The sequence below is a fragment of the Mauremys mutica genome, chromosome 11, assembly GCF_020497125.1.
Source record: "Mauremys mutica isolate MM-2020 ecotype Southern chromosome 11, ASM2049712v1, whole genome shotgun sequence".
NCBI classification, from domain to species: domain Eukaryota; kingdom Metazoa; phylum Chordata; order Testudines; family Geoemydidae; genus Mauremys; species Mauremys mutica.
The window spans coordinates 37,960,466-37,979,952 of NC_059082.1; the positions used below are offsets into that span (position 1 = coordinate 37,960,466).

Sequence of the window (19,487 nt, forward strand, 5' to 3'; positions counted from 1 at the left end):
AATATAGTGTGAGGAGTCCTCTCTGTTGGAACCCTAATACTACCTTGGGGATCCATACCCTGTGGAACCCCGACCTTAGCTTGGGGAGTCGCACCATCTTGAACCCTAATGCTTGCTTGGGCAGCCCTGTTACCCTAGCTCTAACCTCTGGAACCCTAACACTAGCCGGGGTGTCTTTATCGATTGGAAATCTAACCTGAACGTGGGGAGACTTGCCCTCTGGAACCTAACCCTAGCTGCAGGAGTCCTATCCATGTGAACCCTAGCCCTAGCCTTGGGAGCCCGACCCTCTGGAACCATAGCACTAGCTTGGGAAGTCCTACCAACTGGAATCCTAGCCCTATTCCAGGGAGTCCTACCCTCTATACCCCTAACTGTAGATTAGGCAGCCTTATACCCTGGAGCCATAACCCAGTAGCACCCTTAGCTGTATTGTGAACACAGCTCTTCCCTTTCCCCAGACTCTGTTACCCTCCCCCTCCCCTCTGGAGGGTGTGTCAAGTCCATACATGACTGCAGTGTCTCAGCTGGGAGCTGTATGGATTGGGCCTGCCATGGGGTGCATGCTACTGGGGTGGCCACTCTCCTTTCTCTGCTGGCAAGCGGGGCAGGAGATCTGCATAGAATTCCTCAGGGCTGCCGTTATCTCCCAGGACGGGAATCTTCCCAGTGGCGAATCAATGGTGCGTCAGTTCCTGCAGGGACAGCGGTTTTTCCAGCAGCAGTTTGGGAAGCTTTGCTCGGAGGTACGTGTTCTTCCTCGGTGGATCCTCTATATGTTCCTTCTCTGTGGGGGTGAGGAAGTGATCCATGTGGTCCCTTCCAGAGCTGATATTCCCAGTGTCTCTGCTTCATTCTTGGTGGGACACGCTCACTTTGGAGTGATCTATCTAAGGTATGTATGTGGCCCATCACCGTGGTATTTGAATTCTTTCAATCTCTTTTGTATCTATCCTCATGCGCTCCTGTGGAGAAAGGGCAGTGCTGCTATTCTCACTGTATAGATGGGGAAACGGACGCACAGACCGGCCCAGTGGCTCGTCCAAGGTCACACATGAAGTCTGTGGCAGAGCAGGGACTTTATTCCAGGTCTCCCAAGTCCTAAACTAGTGCCTGAACGGCTGGACCATCCACAAGAAATTCCAGCTGGAGGCTGCTAGGGCCTCGGATATATTAGTGCAGCGTACCTCTTCCTACCCCCCTAGTACATAGGCCTTGGCCAGTTCATATAGCACCCACTACCTAGCAATATTTCCTCCAGGCTGAGGGGCCCTGTGGAGGGCATTAGGGCCACAGTGATACGTGGCTCATTATATGGGGTATCCAGAATTTGGGCCTGTTCCCATCTCGGCTCCAGAGATGTATGGAGAGATAGGTGCACCCAAATACATTGTCTGAGAGACATCTGAGCAGGTGATGGGATTGTGTTTCTCTCTCTCGCATGTTCTGTTCTCTGTTCCCAGTTCTGGTTGCCAGACACTTTTGGATACTCGGCCCAGCTGCCCCAGTTGATGCGTGGCTGTGGGATACGATGGTTCCTCACTCAGAAACTCAGCTGGAGCCTGGTGAACACCTTCCCGGTGAGCTGGCCTTTCCTGCTGTGGGGGGTGTGCACATGTGTATGGGAATCTGTCCAGTGGGCTTGCTCCTGTCATAACTATAAAGGGAAGGGTAACAGCCCTCCTGTGTACAATACTATAAAATCCCTCCTGGCCAGAGACACCAAAATCCCTTTACCTGTAAAGGGTTAAGAAGCTCAGGTAACCTGGCTGACACCTGACCCAAAGGACCAATAAGGGGACAAAATACTTTCAAATCTTGGTGGGGGGAAGGCTTTTGTTTGTGTGCTCTTTGTTTTGGGGGTTGTTCGCTCTTGGGACTAAGAGGGACCAGACATCAATCCATGCTCTCCAAATCTTTCTGAACCAGTCTCTCATATTTCAGACTTGTAAGTAACAGCCAGGCAAGGCGTGTTAGTTTTATCTTTGTTTTCTCAACTTGTAAATGTTCCTTTTGCTAGGGGGTTTACCTCTGTTTGCTGTAACTTTGAACCTAAGGCTAGAGGGGATTCCTCTGGGCTCTTTGAATCTGATTACCCTGTAAAGTTATTTTCTATCCTGATTTTACAGAGATGATTTTTACCTTTCTTTCTTTAATTAAAACTCTTCTTTTTAAGAACCTGATTGATTTTTCCTTGTTTGGATCTGGACTCACCAGGAATTGGTGGGGGGCAAAGGAAGGGGAATGGTTAATTTCTCCTTGTTTTAAGATCCAAGGATTTGGATCGGTGTTCACCAGGAACTTGGTGGAAAAGTCTCTCAAGGCTACTCAGGGAAGGGTTATAGTACTTGGGAGGAAAATATTCTGGGGAGGCAGTAGACAGAGTTTCCCAGATAACTCATAAATAATTTGGGTGGTGGCAGCAAAACCAGATCTAAGCTGGTAGTTAAGCTTAGAGGTTCTCATGCAGGTCCCCACACCTGTACCCTAGAGTTTAGAGTGGGGAAGGAACCTTGACAGGCCCATTCAGAGAGCTCACCAGAGCTTTACGTGAGGCTGACTGGATCAGGTAGTTCATTAGCCACGACAAGAGAAGATTTGGCTACTGATCACATCATGGTAAGGTTCTGAAGTATGACGCCAACAGCTTTGAAAAGTTAATGGTGGGCAACCAGAAGTTTCCTTTCAGTAGCTCCTTGGACTCGTGCGCCCCATTCTGGCTGTCCCTGCGGTGTCCCCCTGTGAAGCTGTAATAGACTCCCCCTTGGTGACATTTTGCTCTCTTCCAGCACAGCACCTTTTTCTGGGAAGGCATCGACGGCTCCCAAGTTCTGACCCATTTCCCGCCTGGCAATTCCTATGACCTAAAAGGTCGAGTGGAGGAGGTGAGCGATATGACATTGTAGGCAGATGGGTATGCTTCTGTCTTTCTGTCCCAGTGTACCCAGCTTGCAAGGGAATGTCACCGCCATCTGGGCTGTAAGCAAAGGCTGTTGGAGGGGAGTGCCACATAGCGAGTAGGTGTGGAAAGGTGATAGAACAAGCAGCTGGGTCTTTAGAGGTTTGGAGTAAAGCCCAGATTTGTCTGTCCATGCAATGTGTCAGAGCCTTGAGTTTCTATAATGAGCTGCATTTTAAAGATAAATTCATGGGGGAATGGGGAGCTGATGAGTCTCTGCAGGAGGGCTCTCAACTTCTCCAGATTCTCCTGTCTCCCTGGGCCCTGGTGGATGTGTCCCAGGAGGCAGAGCTGAAAAGAGAATGAACATGGTGAGAAGACAACAAGCTAGTGCCTGATCTTTATGCCTGCAGGGCTCTCCTTGGCTTGACTATGTGAGGGCCTGACACTACGTGTCATGTGTATACGTAATCTTCTCTAGATGCTGAAAACCATGAACAACAACAAAGACAAAGGCCGTGTGAACCACAGCGCTGCTCTCTTTGGGTTTGGAGACGGAGGAGGTGGCCCGACTCAGAAGATGCTGGACAGGCTGAAGAGAATGAGAGATACGGATGGGCTGCCCAGGTCTGGGGAGGCTCTGCTCTCTCTCCTCATCTGTCCTTCAGAGCTCAGTGCCGACTGCTGACTCTTTAGAGATTTCTGCTAACCCCTTTGGTCCTAGCATTCTGGAGAGTGGGGCTGGAGGGAGCTGATGATTGACGGCTGGGGCTGTTGCTTTCCCACTTGCAATCCATCAACTCATGCTAGGGAAGGAACCACAGGGCTCCTCGTTCCCTCTGCAGTGGGCAGCAGCTGCTAAGCCTGTCCTGTTACTATCTGCATTTCTCCCCCATAGGGTTCAGATGTCCACACCTGACCGGTTTTTCTCTATGCTGGAGAAGGAGAAGACCCAGTTGTTCACCTGGACAGGAGAACTGTTCCTGGAGCTACACAATGGCACTTATACCACTCAGGCCCAGGTTACCACTTGCCCGGGATGGGAGGGGAGATAAGGCAGTGGGTGGAAACTATCTAGATCAATGTTAACTCTGACCAGTAGGGAAGACTTCCACTCTGAATCCATCTCCTTGGTGTGCCATCATTGGCGCAATTTAGCGCCATAGTAGGACCTGATAAAGACCTTGTGATTCTCTAAAGCTTTGAGCCCACGTAATTTTCCCAGTTAACTTATATTGGACTATCAGGACAGAGCCCTGTGTGCTACAATGATTGGTGCTCTGACTGCACCATGAAAATTAACAGAAAACTCCCATCGGCTTGAACCCTAGTGTAGACAAGACTCTTGCAGATGGTCCGTTTTGAACGCCATTTCTATTTAAGCTCTGTTCCAGCGTAGACACACCCTGTTTCTAGTCGGTCCACTTTCTAGGTCTCATGCACTGGCACAGCATTGGTGGGTTGGGGTTTTTAGCACTGCTTTTGGTTAATTCAGGTTTTCTTCTTTACAGGCCTTAAGTCTCAGCTTTAAACTATTAACAGGGTCTCTTTGAACTGTGTTTGAAAACAAGAGGGATGCTCTTGTTTGAGCCAGAGATGAGCTAAAGCTGTTCATTGGCTCTCGGGTTGATTGCTGAGCCACTGGGGGTTTTCCCCGTAGTAGGAAGGGGCCTTCAGCCCTCAGTTGAGTGTGTCTCTCTGCCTGACCTCTGTAAACATGGTACAGAGAGGCTGCCACCCAAACCCTGTTGTTTCCAAAACTGACACGGCAGCAGTGGCTGCTGCTATCGATTAACAGAGCATTGTGGGAAGTACCATCTTTCAGAACAGTTAGCTAATTTCTGAGCGACTGAAATCTCTGCTGTTACAGTGGGAGGGGCTCTGGAGAAGGTACCGTCAGGGAAAAGAGAATCTCATTGCTATTTGTGAATACATAATAGAATATTAGGGTTGGAAGGGACCTCAGAAGGTCATCTAGTCCAACCCCCTGCTCAAAGCAGGTACTGATCCCCAGACAGACTTTTACTCCAGTTCCCTGAATGGCCCCCTCAAGGATTGAGCTCACAACCCTGGGTTTAGTAGGCCAATGCTCAAACCACTGAGCTATCCCTCAGTAATAGACACTGTCTACATCCCAATGCCTGATATAATGTTTTGCAACAGATGGCAAAAATCTCCTCTGATATAGCTCTTCCTGTTTTCACCTACTTTGGGATCAGATAAAGAAAGGGAATCGGGAGTGCGAGCGGATACTCCATGATGCTGAAGTACTGAGTAGTTTTGCTCTGACCCAGAAAAATACTTTCCAGTATCCTTCCATCAAACTGCAGCATCTCTGGAGGTAAAGTAGTTCGTCCGAGTGCCACCATTGATTGGATAAAGCTGCAGTGGTAATTGGAGCCCTGTGCCGATACAGAAATTTGGATCTGCATCCGTGATAATTAACTTGTATCTGACCTGCAATCCCCACTCCCCCTTTTATATGCATCTGCATCCACACCCTACCTCACTGGTAGAGCTCTGCGCACATACAAAAATTTGGACCAGCATCCAGTCTGCAATCTGCAAAGATGGTAAACAATGCAACCGCATCTGCGGATGCAGATATCTGCGGATATAAAGTGGATAACCGCAGATTTGCAGGGTTCTAGCGTTAAGCACACTCAGGTATATAAAAAACAAGCGGACACAGTGTTTTCATTAGATGAGATAGTAACAAACAATATATTAAGTAGCAAACCAAAAAGTAGCCTCGTTCATTTATAGCTTAGACCAAACCCCAGACAGTCTCTCAACAGACTGATTTAGAAGAATTCATTTTATGGACAAGTGTCAGTTGCCTGTACATCACAGGCTATTAGAAATACCCCTCTGGTCCTCAGGAGGCTGAACTGTTGTGTGTCACAGGCAGAGACCAGGAGACACTGAGATGCCACCAATGCCCAAGGTTGCTGCCAAAGCAGGGATTTGAAGGAACAAGTATATTTGTTTCTGTGAATTCCCAAATCTGTGCCCAGGGAATCCTCTCAGAAAAAGACTAGGAATGCCTGGCTCAGGTGACTGCTAAGAGAGCTCCGGGCCTTTGAGCTGGCTGCACTCTCTCTTATCTCCAATAGCAGCAGAGCAGGATCTGGCAGAACTCACATTTTTGATGTATGGAATGAAAGTGGTGACCTGAAACCAGAAGGCCACAGTTACCATGTGCATGTGAGAACTGCCTGGCTGTTGCAGTCCCCATCAGCCATCAGCAAGATACAAAGGGCTTTGTCCTCTAAAATGAGGGTGGCATAGTTCATTCATAGTGATGCTAATCCATAGCTCTCTTCTGGTTCTTGCCTTGGTCCCCCATGCTCAGGTTGCTGCTCCTGAATCAGTTCCATGACGTGTTGCCGGGCAGTTGTATCCAGCTAGTTGTGGAGGATGCCATGAGATACTATGCAGGTGAGGAGTGATTTGTACTTAGAGGCTTTTCCTGCCAAGTGGGTTGGGTTCATTGTAACACCCTCTGTCAGGTGGGTTTTGAAAGGTGGTGTTGCTGATTTCTGATCTGACTCCTTGCCTGGTTTGGTGAAGGTTTGGTTGTGGTTTGGTTTTGTTACAAGCTCTAGAGTCATCGGGGACTCCATATTAATAGGTGGTGCTCTTGATGTTGGTAATAACAAATAGGACCCGATCTGTTTTCCTCCTCTGCGCATCCTGTTTCCACTGAGGTTGGTAGGAGGAAGGACGCCCCTAGTGTCCTGGGCCATGGCCCTGCTGCACTCAGCCAGTCTGCCTTATGCCATTTGTCGATACCCAGAGAAAACAAGCCCCAACCGTGTCTGGTTACACAGAGTCTGACAAGCAGAGGACCCCCCCCCCCCCCCCCACACACACACCCTCCCTGCAGGTGGAGACTCCTCTGCAGGCCCCAGGAGCCCTGTGAGACTGGAAGAGACCGTGCATGTGAAGGATTGGTTTGAGCAGTGGGGATGGGGAGAATTGTTCAGAGGTTGCTAGGAATGGCTGCAGAGAAGCATCAATTCCAAAGCTAGATGGAACCATTGTGATCATCTCACTGACTCGTAGACTTTAAGACCAGAAAGTACCATCATGATCATCTAGTCTGACCTGCACATTTCTGGCCACAGAACCTCACCTACACCCTCCTGTAGTAGGCCTCTAACCTCTGGCTGAGTTACTGAAGTCCTCAAATCATGATTTAAAGACTTCAGGTTACAGAGAATCCACCATTTACACTAGTTCAGCAAGTGATCTATGCCCCATGCTGCAGAGAAGGCAACCCCCCCCCCCCCCCCCGGGTCTCTGCCAATCTTACCTGGGGGGAAAAATTCCTTCCTGATCCCAAATGTGGATATCAGTTAGACCCTGAGCAAGTGCGTGAGATCCATCAGCCATATATCTGAGAGAGAATTTGCTGACCTCCCATAAGACACGGGCCAGAGAACTTCCCCAGAATAATTCCTAGAACAGATACTTTAGAAAAAAAATCCAGCTTGGATTTAAAAATTGCCAATGATGGAGAATCCACCACGACCCTTGTAGGTTGTTCCAATGGGTAATTACCCTCACTGTTAAAAAATATATGTTTTATGGCCAGTCTGAATTTGCATGGAAGACAGAGGAATGTTAGGATGGTGCAAGGAGGGAATCCAGAGTTTAACTGGAAAAAATGCAGCCCAGAGTTAAACACACCAGATGAATGGAAGGGAGTTGGGGGAATTAGGGTTAAGAGTAAAGAGAATTTGCTTAGTAAGATTAGGCATGATGGGGCAAATGGACCAGCAAGTCTTAGGCCATTGTGTACTGCATCCTTTCTCTCACTCCGTTGCCTTTTTGAATGTCTCTAAAGGGCCTAGCCAACTTTGGGGTGCTCTATAATTAATAATACAGTAACTCCTCACTTAACACTGTAGTTGTGTTCCTGAAAAATGCGACTTTAAGCGAAACGATGTTAAGCGAATCCAATTTCCTCATAAGAATTAATGTAAATGAGGGGGTTAGGTTCCAGGGAATTTTTTTTTCACCAGACAAAAGGTGTGTGTGTGTGTATATATGTGTGTGTATAAATTGTGTGCACACACACTCACAGTGTAAGTTTTAAACAAACAATACTGGTACACAGTGAGATGATTGTGAAGCTTGGTTGAAGTGGAGGAGTCAGAGGGTGGGATATTTCCCTTACTGCTAAATGATGAACTAGCAATTCTCTGAGCCCTCAAGGGTTAACTCTCTCACTCTGCAAGGCAGCAGGAATGGAGGGAGTATATGTGTGTGAGAGAGATGCTGATTTTCCCCTTTAAGTACACTGCCTTGTTAATTAGATCAGCTTGCTGAGACTGCAGCTGCTGCAAGCTCCCTCCATCCTGAGCCCTGCTGTGTCCCACCCTGTTCTATGGAAGATGGGGTAAGGCGGGTGCAGGGGGAGGGGGACACTCTGACATTAGTCCCCCTCTTCCCCCCTTCCCCAAGCAAGCAGGATTCTTGGGGAGCAGCTCCAAGGCAGAGGGCAGGAGCAGCACATGGCAGGTGGGTGGGGGGAGAGTCAGCTGAACTGCAAGCAGCTGCTGCCCAGGGAACTTAGGGGAATGTGGAGCTGATGGGGGGCTGCCAGTCCACCCTGGTTACCAGCCCCCGCCAGCTAGCTGCAACGGGCTGCTCTTCCTGCAAGCAGTAGACAAAGCAGGCAGCTGCCAAACAATGTTAGAAGGGAGCATTGCACAACTTTAAACGAGCATGTTCCCTCATTGATCAGCAATGTAACAATGAAACAACATTAACTGGGATGACTTTAAGTGAGGAGTTACTGTAGACCGCTCTGAACTGAAATGCCTTTTCTTGGCCCAGAAATCCGTAGCATGGGTGGTCTCCTCATTAAAGATGCTGTTCGGTCCTTGTTTGGAGAACTTTTGCCGACTGGTCCCAAGACAGAAGAAAGCCTCCTTGTTCTGAACACTTTGCCCTGGGAACGGACTGAAGTCATCTCCAGGACTGGAGCAAAGACCTTAGGTGCCATTGTCCTGCCTATCTAAAGACTTGCAGATCGTCCCCCACAAAGCACAGATGCACCCTAAATCTTCTGGTAGGAGGGACAGGAGCAGGGGAGGTGGACCTGGAAAACTACACCAACAAAGTGATGGCTGTCTAATTCCAGTCACATGGAGGATACAGAGCCATTGCCTCTCGCACAGCTGAGACAGACATTGGCTCATACATTATCTCTAGATCAGGGTTATCCATGATCTCTAGAAATAGTCTCCATCTCCCTCAGCATCACATGGAAAATTATTTTCACGTGGGAAGCTCCTGGACATCAGAGCAGGGGGGAGGTATTTCCTAATGAAGAGGGGGCCCAATGGCACGGAGTGAGAGAGAAGACATCTCATAAAGGGAAAAGCATTTGAGTGAAGCACTCTGCCTCTCTTCTTTCAGCCCTGGTGAAGGTGCCTAGCATGGGCTACTCTGCTGTGGAGGATTCGTTAACACCCCCTCATCCCGTGACGGTGACAAAACAGGTGAGCCACCCTGTGGGGTTCTTTGCTTGCACATTAGAAAGCTCCATGGGCAAAGCCCAAGCTGGATTTGCAACACCGTTTTCAGTAACTTGTAACATTGCGCGCGCGCACACACACACGCTCACTCACTCTTTGGCTGGTGTGGAGCCTGTGCTCTCTTCTGATTCTTTCCTCTTTCTCACCAGGCAGATGGCTCTGTGACCATGGAGAACGGGGTTATCGCAGCTCACCTGGACTCCATGGGGCGTGTGATGTCACTTCACTTAGTGCACTCAGGGAGGTATGACGATTATTCATTGTATTTATTGGAGCCATGACTGAGGGCCAATCCAGACTGGGGCCTCATTGTGCCAGGCAGTGGGCAAATACAGGAGCAAATGGACCCTGCCCCAAAGAGCTGACGGTCTACATTGATTTTACTTAACATTCATAAAATATGGATCTGCTCTCACTGAAACCATCTCCAGTGATTCCATCTTGCCTGGACAGACTGGGGTGTGAAACCCAGTGGGGACTAATTTGAGGTCTCCTCTTCTCCTCAGTTTCATCATAACTAAGGCCACCTGTGGGGCTTGAACATCAGTCTGCCAAATGAAAGGCTGGTTCATTTCTCCCACCTAGTCTCCTCCCAGAGAAGCTAAAGTGGCAAGTGTCTGTTTCCAGGCTGCTGGAATGTTGTTTCAGGTCATGGAATTCTTGTCATTCACCACAGCTTCTTGTTCCCTTGCTGATCTTCTGCCTCTCTGCTTTGTTTCAGAGAATCAGTCCAGGATGGTCACTGCGCTAACCAGTTTGTGATATTTGATGATGTTCCCTTGTACTGGGATGCTTGGGACGTGATGGATTATCACCTGGAAACCAGGTAGGTGAGCAGTGCATTATGGGTACCGGTACTTCTTTAGGACTCTGCAAAGCTCTCTGCCTCTTGGGATTGTAGCAAAGAACCAATTTTCCAGAGAGAGGACAAAACTTCTGCAGTGGAAAACTATGTGCTTGTTCTTTCCAACTCTTTGTGTCCAAGGGAGTAGTGTAGAATAGTGTAAGATTACACAGCACCTGGGAGGGATTCTAAGAATTCCTCTGGTGAGAAAAATTCAGCCTCGGGTGGGTGGGGAGTATCCCTGCTCCCTGCTTGTCTTCTGAATGTAGGAGCCTTATGTTAACCTTTTGAACACAGCTGTCACCCCCTGAATCTTAGCCCTTATGTTTGACATCTGTTTTAGGAAGCCAATCACAACCCTTCTGAAGCCTCTGGCGATTGTCCTGGCTGGGGGCCTGCGAGGAAGTGTGAAGTTCTCTCTGCAGATCAGTGAGCGGAGTGTCATCACCCAAGAAGTCATCCTGGATGCCATGTGTCCTTATCTTCGATTCCTGACCCAGGTTTGGAAAGGCTTGTTCAGGCCACGCCCTCCTTATACAGACTGCTGTTGGGGGAGGAGAGAATCCCAGAAGAATGAGTATGTTGCAGGAATGGAGCATAGAGATGGCAAAGGTGGATGACCGGGATGAGGTCCAAGGAAAGGTTGCATCCTTATTAAGTTTGCAGATGATACCAAACTGGGAGGGATTGGAACTGCTTTGGAGGATAGGGTCATAATTCAAAATGCTCTGGACAAATTGGAGAAATGGTCTGAGGTAAACAGGATGAAGTTTAACAAAGACAAATGCAAAGTGCTCCACTTAGGAAGGAACAATCAGTTTCACACATACAGAATGGGAAGAGACTGTCTAGGAAGGAGTACGGCAGAAAGCGATCTAGGGGTTCTAGTGGACCACAAGCTAAATATGAGTCAACAGTGTGATGCTGTTGCAAAAGAAGCAAACATGATTCTGGGATGCATTAACAGGTGTGTTGTGAGCACGAGAAGTCATTCTTTCGCTCTACTCTGCGCTGGTTAGGCCTCAACTGGAGTATTGTGTCCAGTTCTGGGCACTGCATTTCAAGAAAGATGCGGAGAAATTGGAGCGGGTCCAGAGAAGAGCAACAAGAATGATTAAAGGTCTTGAGAACATGACCTATGAAGGAAGGCTGAAAGAATTGGTTGTGTTTAGTTTGGAAAAGAGAAGACTGAGAGGGGACATGATGATAGTTTTCAGGTATCTAAAAGGGTGTTATAATGAGGAGGGAGAAAACTTGTTCACCTTAGCCTCTAATGATAGAACAAGAAGCAATGGGCTTAAACTGCAGCAAGAGAGGTTTAGGTTGGACATTAGGAAAAAGTTCCTAACTGTCAGGATGGTTAAACACTGGAATAAATTGTCTAGGGAGGTTGTGGAAGCTCCATCTCTGGAGATATTTAAGAATAGGTTAGAAAAATGTCTATCCGGGATGGTCTAGACAGTATTTGGTCCTGCCATGAGGGCAGGGGACTGGACTCGATGACCTCTCGAGGTCCCTTCCAGTCCTTGAATCTATGAAAATCCTAGGCAAGCCAAGACTGGAACTGGAGGAGAGTCAAGAAGCAGCCAAGATAGTGAATGTTTGTAACCAAAGACAGGCATGTCTCCTCACTGGAGGCAACACCTATCACCTCTGCTGCCTCTCCTGGATGCCCCTATTCCCATCTAGCCTTTACTGCATATAACGGGTGGCTAAACATACCAAGAGTCTGAGCTGCATACAACAGTCTTCAGCTCCCAACTGTTTGCCACTGTCTCTCCACAAGGAGCTAACACCCGGGAGCTGCAGGCAGGGGCCACTGAGGGTAAGGGGTGTGTGTACTTGGGGGAGGGCATCACTCAAGCTGTTGGAGGGGCGAATATTTTAATTTTGCCCCCCACCTGCAGCAGGTGCCAGTTGTCTCTGGCAGAAGCCCTGAGCCCCACCAATCCCGCTGCAGGGCAGAAGCCCTGAGCCTCCCCTCACTTCTCCTCCCCAGTCTGGTAAGGGAAGAATGAGGAGGTCTGTGGGGGCTCAGTGAGCTGCATTTTAACTGTAAAAGAACTGCATGTGGCTTGCGAGCTACAATTCGGCCACCCCTGCGTATAACGAAGCACTTCGGAAGAGCTTTGGGATTGTTTAAAGCCACTGGGATGGACTGATGTGATCGTGTTTTCCCATGTTCCGAGGCAATAGAGTACAGTCCCAGGGCCAGTTTTAGTCCTTGCTCAATACTTTCCTGCTGTTGTCCTTGGGTGGGGTTAACTAGCTGGCAGACAATGGGGAGTTCCTGGGGAAGCTAGCTCAGGGGAGCCACTGTGGTGAGGATGACGCCATCTTTCCCGTCTCCCCCACAATGACCTGAGCCTCGTTTTGGCCGCCCCGTTTGCTCTAGGTTGACTGGAATGAGGCTCATCGATTCCTGAAGGTGGAGTTCCCATTGCGGGTTCGGAGCATGAATGCAACGTATGAGATTCAGTTTGGGCACCTGCAGAGGCCGACGCACTGGAACACATCCTGGGACTGGGCTCGGTTCGAGGTAGGAGGGCAGTAGCCTGAGCCCTGCCCCTGCCCCAGCTCTCTAGGCAGAAATAGCTCTGATAGATCGACATGGTCCCTTCTTTCCCCACCCTGCGTGCCCTCTGAGAACAGCTCGCCTCGGACCACGCCTGCCTGCTGAACCTGCTGATAGGCTGCCTCCTGCGGGGAGGTGAACCCAGCAGGAGCAGAGTCCCCATATCCCAAGAGAGCAGAGCTTTAAGCAGGGACCGCAGCGAGAACAAAATCTTGGGTCGCTGAGTCGGTGCCACTATTCAAATCTTTCCTAGCCAGGGCACAGATACGGCTTTGTACACTGACATAGCAAAGTACCAGCCTCCCACTGCCCAATCAGGAGCTCCCTCTGGGGGATCCAGACGGGGGCTGAACTGTCTCGGAATGGCCTGTGATTTGCTGTTGTGTGGAGCCGGCCTGGGGCAGACAAGGCTGCATTTCAGAGTTAGTGGGTCATGCAGTTCCCCAGAGCTAGGGAATTTGCATCTTGGCCTCACTGCAGCTGCTGGTCAGTTTGATGAAGGAGCCCGAGCTGCCTTTCCTTCATGGGGACTAGCTTTCCAGTTATGCTCCTGATTGGTGCATCTAGGCTGTTCACAGGGATTGGCCCTCTGCAGAGCCCAAGGGGCCATCATCTGCTTCCCCCAGCCACCGTTTGTGTTCTTGATCAGTAGGACAGTTTGTGTGGCACCCACCTTGCTCCACAAATAACCATCCCAGGTGAGAGCCCCCTAATGCCAGGCCGGTTGTTTCCCCAAGGTGTGGACTCACAAGTGGATGGACCTGTCTGAGCACGGCTTCGGGATGGCATTGCTGAACGACTGCAAATACGGCGCGTCGGTGCACAAGAACGTGATGAGCCTCTCGTTGTGAGTGGGTGGGGGGCGGGTCTGGGCAATGGATGCCTTGGTTTACAGTTCTGCTCGCTGAGGATTCTGCAGTCCCATGTGCACTATTGTTTAACTTTGCAAACGCTGTGGTCTGCACCTTGTATATAGCAGTGGGATTGGACTGGAAATGGAAGCCCTAGTGCATATTGTGCTTTAGAATATGTCTCATTTATAACAGGATCCGCTCTCTGCCCCATCCCGTCAAGTACGGAGATGACAAGGTTTTAACTCTTTCCTGCGGAGGTGAGGAATTCATGCCACTAAGGATTGCCTGTCACTGATCTAGTTACTGAGCTTGCAGCACCTTGCTCTCTGTGGTGGGATCAATTTCTTGAATACTTTGATCCTAGTGTTGGGTCAGTGTTTGGTGACAAGTCAAGACAGAACCTAGGCCTCTGGCGTGTGAGTGCAGCAAGCGTTTGTAGTCTTGTGGCAGGAGCTCCTCCCGCAACAGAGCCTGACTGTGGTGCAGTTTTCAGGGGTCCCTGCTGTGTGATGGAACAGCAGGGTGGTTTGACACCGGTAGTGCACATGCACTAGCATTTAAAGGGAGTGGGGCTGGTTCTAGGCATGGCCAGTGGAAGAGGCTCAACCCCCTTAATCCATCCCTCTCTCCAGGCTTAGAGCACCAAAGTCACCAGATGCCACTGCAGATATTGGACCCCATGAGTTCACCTACGCCATGATGCCTCACAGGGGTGAGTTTTGGGGGCTGAGCAGCACAGCACTGATATGCCCCCTAGGAGCCTGCCAATTCCTGAAGGGAGCATGTGGGCAAGGAAAATAGCTCTCTCCCGTGTGGGACTGCAGCACAGCGACTGTGCCATCCCCAGTGAGACGGGAGCTGTTGCTGTTTCTTACTGTGCTGTGTGCTTAGCTCCTGACAGCTGCTGTTGTGTTCTCTGGGCAGGTTCCTTCCAGGAGGCGGGGGTGATCCATTATGCCTACAACTTGAACTTCCCTCTGCACACTGTACCAGCTGTGTCAGCACGGTGTCCAGCCTGGAGTGCCTTCTCTGTGCATTCACCAGCGGTTGTGCTAGAAACCGTCAAACAGGCACGTGCCCCAAAGAGAGATGAGGGGGGCAGCGGTGTGTTTCAAGATGCCAGCTGTGGTATCTGCAGACACAAAGCACTGGCAGTTCTTGTATTAGCATCGTGCATTGTTACAGCACTTTGGATTGACAGAGGCCAAGTGCCCTGCAGGAGCGTTAGCTACAGCTCTCAGTCCTAGTCCAGTGATTGGACCTTTCCATTCATCCTTAATCTGCCCTCACCTCCCAGATCTTTGACATTCAGCTGAGCTGAGCAGGAATTTCTTACGCTGACAGGGCAAGCAGTGTGGGCTAGTGGTTATAGCAGGAGTCTGGGAGTCAGGCAGCCTGTCTCGCTGTCTGGACTTGGGAGAATCACACTAGGCAAAATCTTGCACTCAGAGCAGTGGCAGCTTGTCTTCCATTTTTAGGCCTTCAGCTTACAGTGCCTTAGGCCTGATGCTCAGAGTTGCTGAGCGCCCCCAACCCCCCTTCCCCCCCCCCCCCCCCCGCAGTAAAGCATTTGGCGATCAGGTATCATCAGTCATCTGGCTGATCCTGAGAATAATGTTTCTCTCTGTCCATGAAGGCTGAGGACAGGCTGGAGGGGCTGGTGGTCAGGCTGTATGAGTCACATGGCAGCACTGTGGTCACGTGGCTCCAGACCTCCCTTCCTGTGAAGGAAGCAATCAAGTAAGTAGGTGGGGGAAGGGAGAGGCTGCTGTCAGACCTTGTATTCTGGGGCTTCAGCTTCATTCTCTCTTTCTCTTCCTTCCCCAGCTGTGACCTTCTGGAACGGCCAGACCCGAGCAGCCATCTGCCGCTGGAGAAGCATGGCCTGAAGCTTTCCTTTACGCCATTCCAAGTGCGCTCTGTCCTTTTGATCTTGAGGCAGTAAGAGGGCTACCGCTGCTGGCAGCCCAGCCCCTATCCCGGAATCGGGCAGAAATCACCGTGCTCTGGGCGATTCACTAGCTTCTCAAATCATGGACACGTCGATTCCAGCGCTACACAGTGCTACACAGTGGGGTAGTAAGGAGTTGCCCCTTCTCAGTGTGCGGCAAAGGGCGGTGTCAGGACAGAGATCAGCAGCCTCTGGGCTCAAGTCAGCGCTGATTCTGAGTGTAAATGCCTGACTGGCGTGCCATGGCCTTAGTAATGCCGGGGGGTGGGGAGATCTCGATTGGGTGCAGGGGGGCGATCACAGAGCTGGTGTTGTACTGACTTACCCCACAAGTGGACATCCTGAATAGACTCCTGTCCCTTTCAGGGGAGTGGTGCTGGGGTTTGAGCTTTGATAATGGCAGAATCGGTTCCCTTTACTGCGTGTCCTACAACTCTTAACAGTCCTGTGCTTCCCTGTTTACAGGCACTTCACTGTTTCTGTAGACACGCAGCGTCTTTTCACCTGGTCTTTCTGTAAAACCTGAGCATTAAACACTGAATCACGTGCTGAGTAAAGTTCTGACTGTTTGACTCTTGCCTGTGGCATCAGAAATGGGGCCGCTGCCCTTCACTCAGACCAGCGCCAGGCAGATAATAAAATCCCTAGTGTAGGAGCCACAAAGCTTCCTAGGCTCTTAAGTCCTGTTTTTAGGCTAAACTGTGACCCTCAAAGCTCCTGTTTGGCTGCCATCTAACTCTGCAGGCACCTCAGGTTCTGCAGTAGGTGCTAGGTTTCTGCCTCTCTACACACATGCTGTTGCCTCACTTGAGGTGTCTCGGCACCTGGCTCCCACCTACACCCCAGAGTGAGTGAGCCACAGCCTGGTGTTCCCCTAAGTCATGGGTGGGGCCACTGGGCATGCTCAGAGACTGCCTAGCTCCACAGGATAGCCAGTGTAGGGGGAGGCCTTCCTTTGTCAGCTGTAGCCCTGTGGTTAGAGTGCTGGAAGGAGACCACTGGTTCAAGTCTCCTTATCTGGCAGAGGGGCGAAGGGATTTGAGCAGGGATTTGCTACCTCTCAGGTCACGGCCCTGAGAATGGGATATTCTTATGTAGTCTCTCTCAATCTCTGCTATTTAAGTTGTTTCATTTTAATTAAATATGCCTCTTCCTCAATATAACGTTGTCCTCAGGAGCCAAAAAATCTTACCGTGTTATAGGTGAAACTGTTATATCAAACTTGCTTTGATCCACTGGAGGGTGCAGCCCTGCCCGCCCCTGGAGCACTGCTTTACCGTGTTATAGCCAAATTCGTGTTATATTGAGGTAGAAGTATAACTGAATAATTAACAAGGGCAGAGAAAGTTGGAATGACTCTGCTTGGGGCACTCACCTGAGAGGTGGCAGAGGCCTGTTCATATCCCTTCTCATCCGGCAGAGGAGGGACTTGAACCCCCTTTGTCCCTACTCTTTTGTGGAGTTAGGCAGCTTCTGAGTACACTCAGTGGATTGGGCCCCGCTTGTGACTTAGGCAGCCAAACCCCTGCCTGCTCCTGGTTTGTGGATTGCTACCAACTATAGGTGCTTTCCACCAGCCCAGACTTGGGGGCTGAACTCAGAGAGAGGGGCGGGGTGGGGCTTAGCACATCCCTCTTGCTGGCCTCTTCCATTGACTCCCCACCTACCTTGCTGGCTTTGTGGATTGTTATCAAAGACGCCTGTCTCACCCCATTCACTGTGAAGGGCCCTACTGCAGGGTTGTTCCTGTGATTTTCTAGGTGTCTAACGGTTAAGCATTGTGATGCCTTAGGCCCTTTTGTGGATTCAGGCCCTAGCACTTTCAGTATCATTATCCCCACTTGACAGCTGGGAAACTGAGGCACAGAGCAGTGCTGTGGCTTGCCCGAGTAGTCTACTAGCTTGGACCTTGGCTGAGCGCTAAGGGGTAACCCATCAGCTAGAAAAAAGTTATTTCTATCACATTAGGCACCTATCTAGTGTTCATCACCAGTGTGGATAGAGATGGTGGCAGTGGTGCAGTTTTTCTATATCACACAATGTTTAAATGTTATCAGGCATCCAATTTGAAAAAATAGTAAAATCACAAAAAGAGCCACAGCTCATTGAAAGGTGGTTTGATTTTGACCAAAATTGGCAGAAAGCTTTGAAATATAATTGATAATGGAACTACATACTCAAAATAACACTGGTTTGGAATCATTGGGAAATATTTAGCCCCCAATGATATATTTTATACATATTCCTGTGGTGTTATGCCTTTGGTTAAAACAAGTCTGTAGTCAAACATTGAGTTTGTTTGTACCATGTATTACATTAAAATATTTGTCACTATTTGTAGAATGTACTCATCTGAGAAAAGGTTTTCTGTCTGCTATTCTTCTGAAGTTATGCAGATATGATCCCCTACTCGTTAATTATAAAACACATTTTGAGGTTATCTGATCTGCCGGAGACACACGTGGGGAAGGAACATGGAATGGAATCTGTAAGGCTAGGGCCAAGACTGTAGCCTTCAAATGTAGAATATTGCATGGCTGTTAAATAGTTAAGACAACATGCCACAAAATTGGCAGGGCAAATAACAGAAACAAAGAGTTAAAAGAAAGCAGGAGAAGACACTGAGCCCGGGAATGTTCTCGCTCTCCTAACAGGGCAGCAAGCACTCCAGAGACAGCAAGCATGGAAACAGCTGTAAAAAACCTCCCCTCCCCCCCCCCCAAAAAAAATGAAAAAAGAGATATGCTGTCCTGTTGTAAATATTTGTGGTCACCAGCAAGCTTGAGGTAGCTACCCTCTGCCTGAAGAATGGGAACAGAAATGGAAAAAAGTGGCCCTAGCAAAATTAAAAGATGCATTAACAGATGGCATTGCCCAAAAACAGTTAACTGGAGCATGTAAGGGCACTCCCGCCCTCCATTTGGCATGCGGCTAAAAGCAAGAAACACTGGGGGAAACAAATTGAGGTTTTGCAAGAGCAGGTAACAATCCCCACTTCCTTTCAAAGCTAGGATAAAAAACGGGGGTGTGGGTTCCCAACTGCTTTAACCCCTGGAGCCACACTCCTTGCTCATGGCTAAAAATAGAACCTTCTTTCTCAAATATTTTTACATACCGGTTACATTTTCCTTTATCTCCTTTCTCAGTTTGCTAAACTTGCTGCTGATGCCTGTACCTTAAGATAACTTTATAGAGTTAATGGCTCATGTCTCACTACCTTCCTAGGTTGCTCTTCATCCCCTCTCCTCCCCCCCCCCCAAAAAAGTAGTAGTTTTTACAGAAACCTCTGAAAGATTAAAAATAGAACAAAACAATCAAAGAAAAACACTAGGGTAAATATTTTATGTTAAAAAACTCCAGTAAATAAATAATTGTAACCCTTCAGGAATGCAATAGCAATAGTCTTCATCAATGACTTAGATATTGGCATAGAAAGTATGTTTATTAAGTTTGCAGGTGATATCAAACTGGGAGGGATTGCAACCGCTTTGGAGGATAGGGTCAAAATTCAAAATGCTCTGGACAAATTGGAGAAATGGTCTGAGGTAAACAGGATGATGTTCAATAAAGACAAATGCAAAGTGCTCCACTTAGGAAGGACCAATCAGTTTCACACATACAGAATGGGAAGTGACTGTCTAGGAAGGAGTACGGCAGCAAGGGATCTAGGGGTTCTAGTGGACCACAAGCTAAATATGAGTCAACAGTGTGATGCTGTTGCAAAAAAAGCAAATGTGATTCTGGGATGCATTAACAAGTGTGTTGTGAGCCAGACACAAGAAGTCATTCTTCCACTCTACTCTGTGCTGGTCA

The 19,487-nt window shown here is 49.0% G+C and overlaps 1 protein-coding gene across 4 annotated transcripts in view; it reads left to right on the forward strand.

Moving 5' to 3' along the window:
* Nucleotides 1–19,087, forward strand: part of MAN2C1 (mannosidase alpha class 2C member 1) — a 39,941-nt gene extending 20,854 nt beyond the window's left edge. For all 4 annotated transcript variants that reach the window (XM_044978622.1, XM_044978620.1, XM_044978621.1 and 1 more), the window contains exons 9-26: nucleotides 654–746; nucleotides 1,464–1,580; nucleotides 2,790–2,885; nucleotides 3,381–3,526; nucleotides 3,798–3,921; nucleotides 5,119–5,240; nucleotides 6,255–6,340; nucleotides 8,747–8,908; nucleotides 9,332–9,414; nucleotides 9,600–9,694; nucleotides 10,172–10,276; nucleotides 10,638–10,794; nucleotides 12,690–12,833; nucleotides 13,607–13,716; nucleotides 14,356–14,435; nucleotides 14,648–14,793; nucleotides 15,360–15,463; nucleotides 15,551–19,087. In XM_044978622.1, coding sequence (XP_044834557.1) covers nucleotides 654–746; nucleotides 1,464–1,580; nucleotides 2,790–2,885; nucleotides 3,381–3,526; nucleotides 3,798–3,921; nucleotides 5,119–5,240; nucleotides 6,255–6,340; nucleotides 8,747–8,908; nucleotides 9,332–9,414; nucleotides 9,600–9,694; nucleotides 10,172–10,276; nucleotides 10,638–10,794; nucleotides 12,690–12,833; nucleotides 13,607–13,716; nucleotides 14,356–14,435; nucleotides 14,648–14,793; nucleotides 15,360–15,463; nucleotides 15,551–15,668 — 2,088 coding nt within the window. In that variant the 3' untranslated portion in view covers nucleotides 15,669–19,087. The remainder of the gene's footprint in view (nucleotides 1–653; nucleotides 747–1,463; nucleotides 1,581–2,789; nucleotides 2,886–3,380; nucleotides 3,527–3,797; nucleotides 3,922–5,118; nucleotides 5,241–6,254; nucleotides 6,341–8,746; nucleotides 8,909–9,331; nucleotides 9,415–9,599; nucleotides 9,695–10,171; nucleotides 10,277–10,637; nucleotides 10,795–12,689; nucleotides 12,834–13,606; nucleotides 13,717–14,355; nucleotides 14,436–14,647; nucleotides 14,794–15,359; nucleotides 15,464–15,550) is intronic.
* Nucleotides 19,088–19,487: the final 400 nt, after the last annotated feature.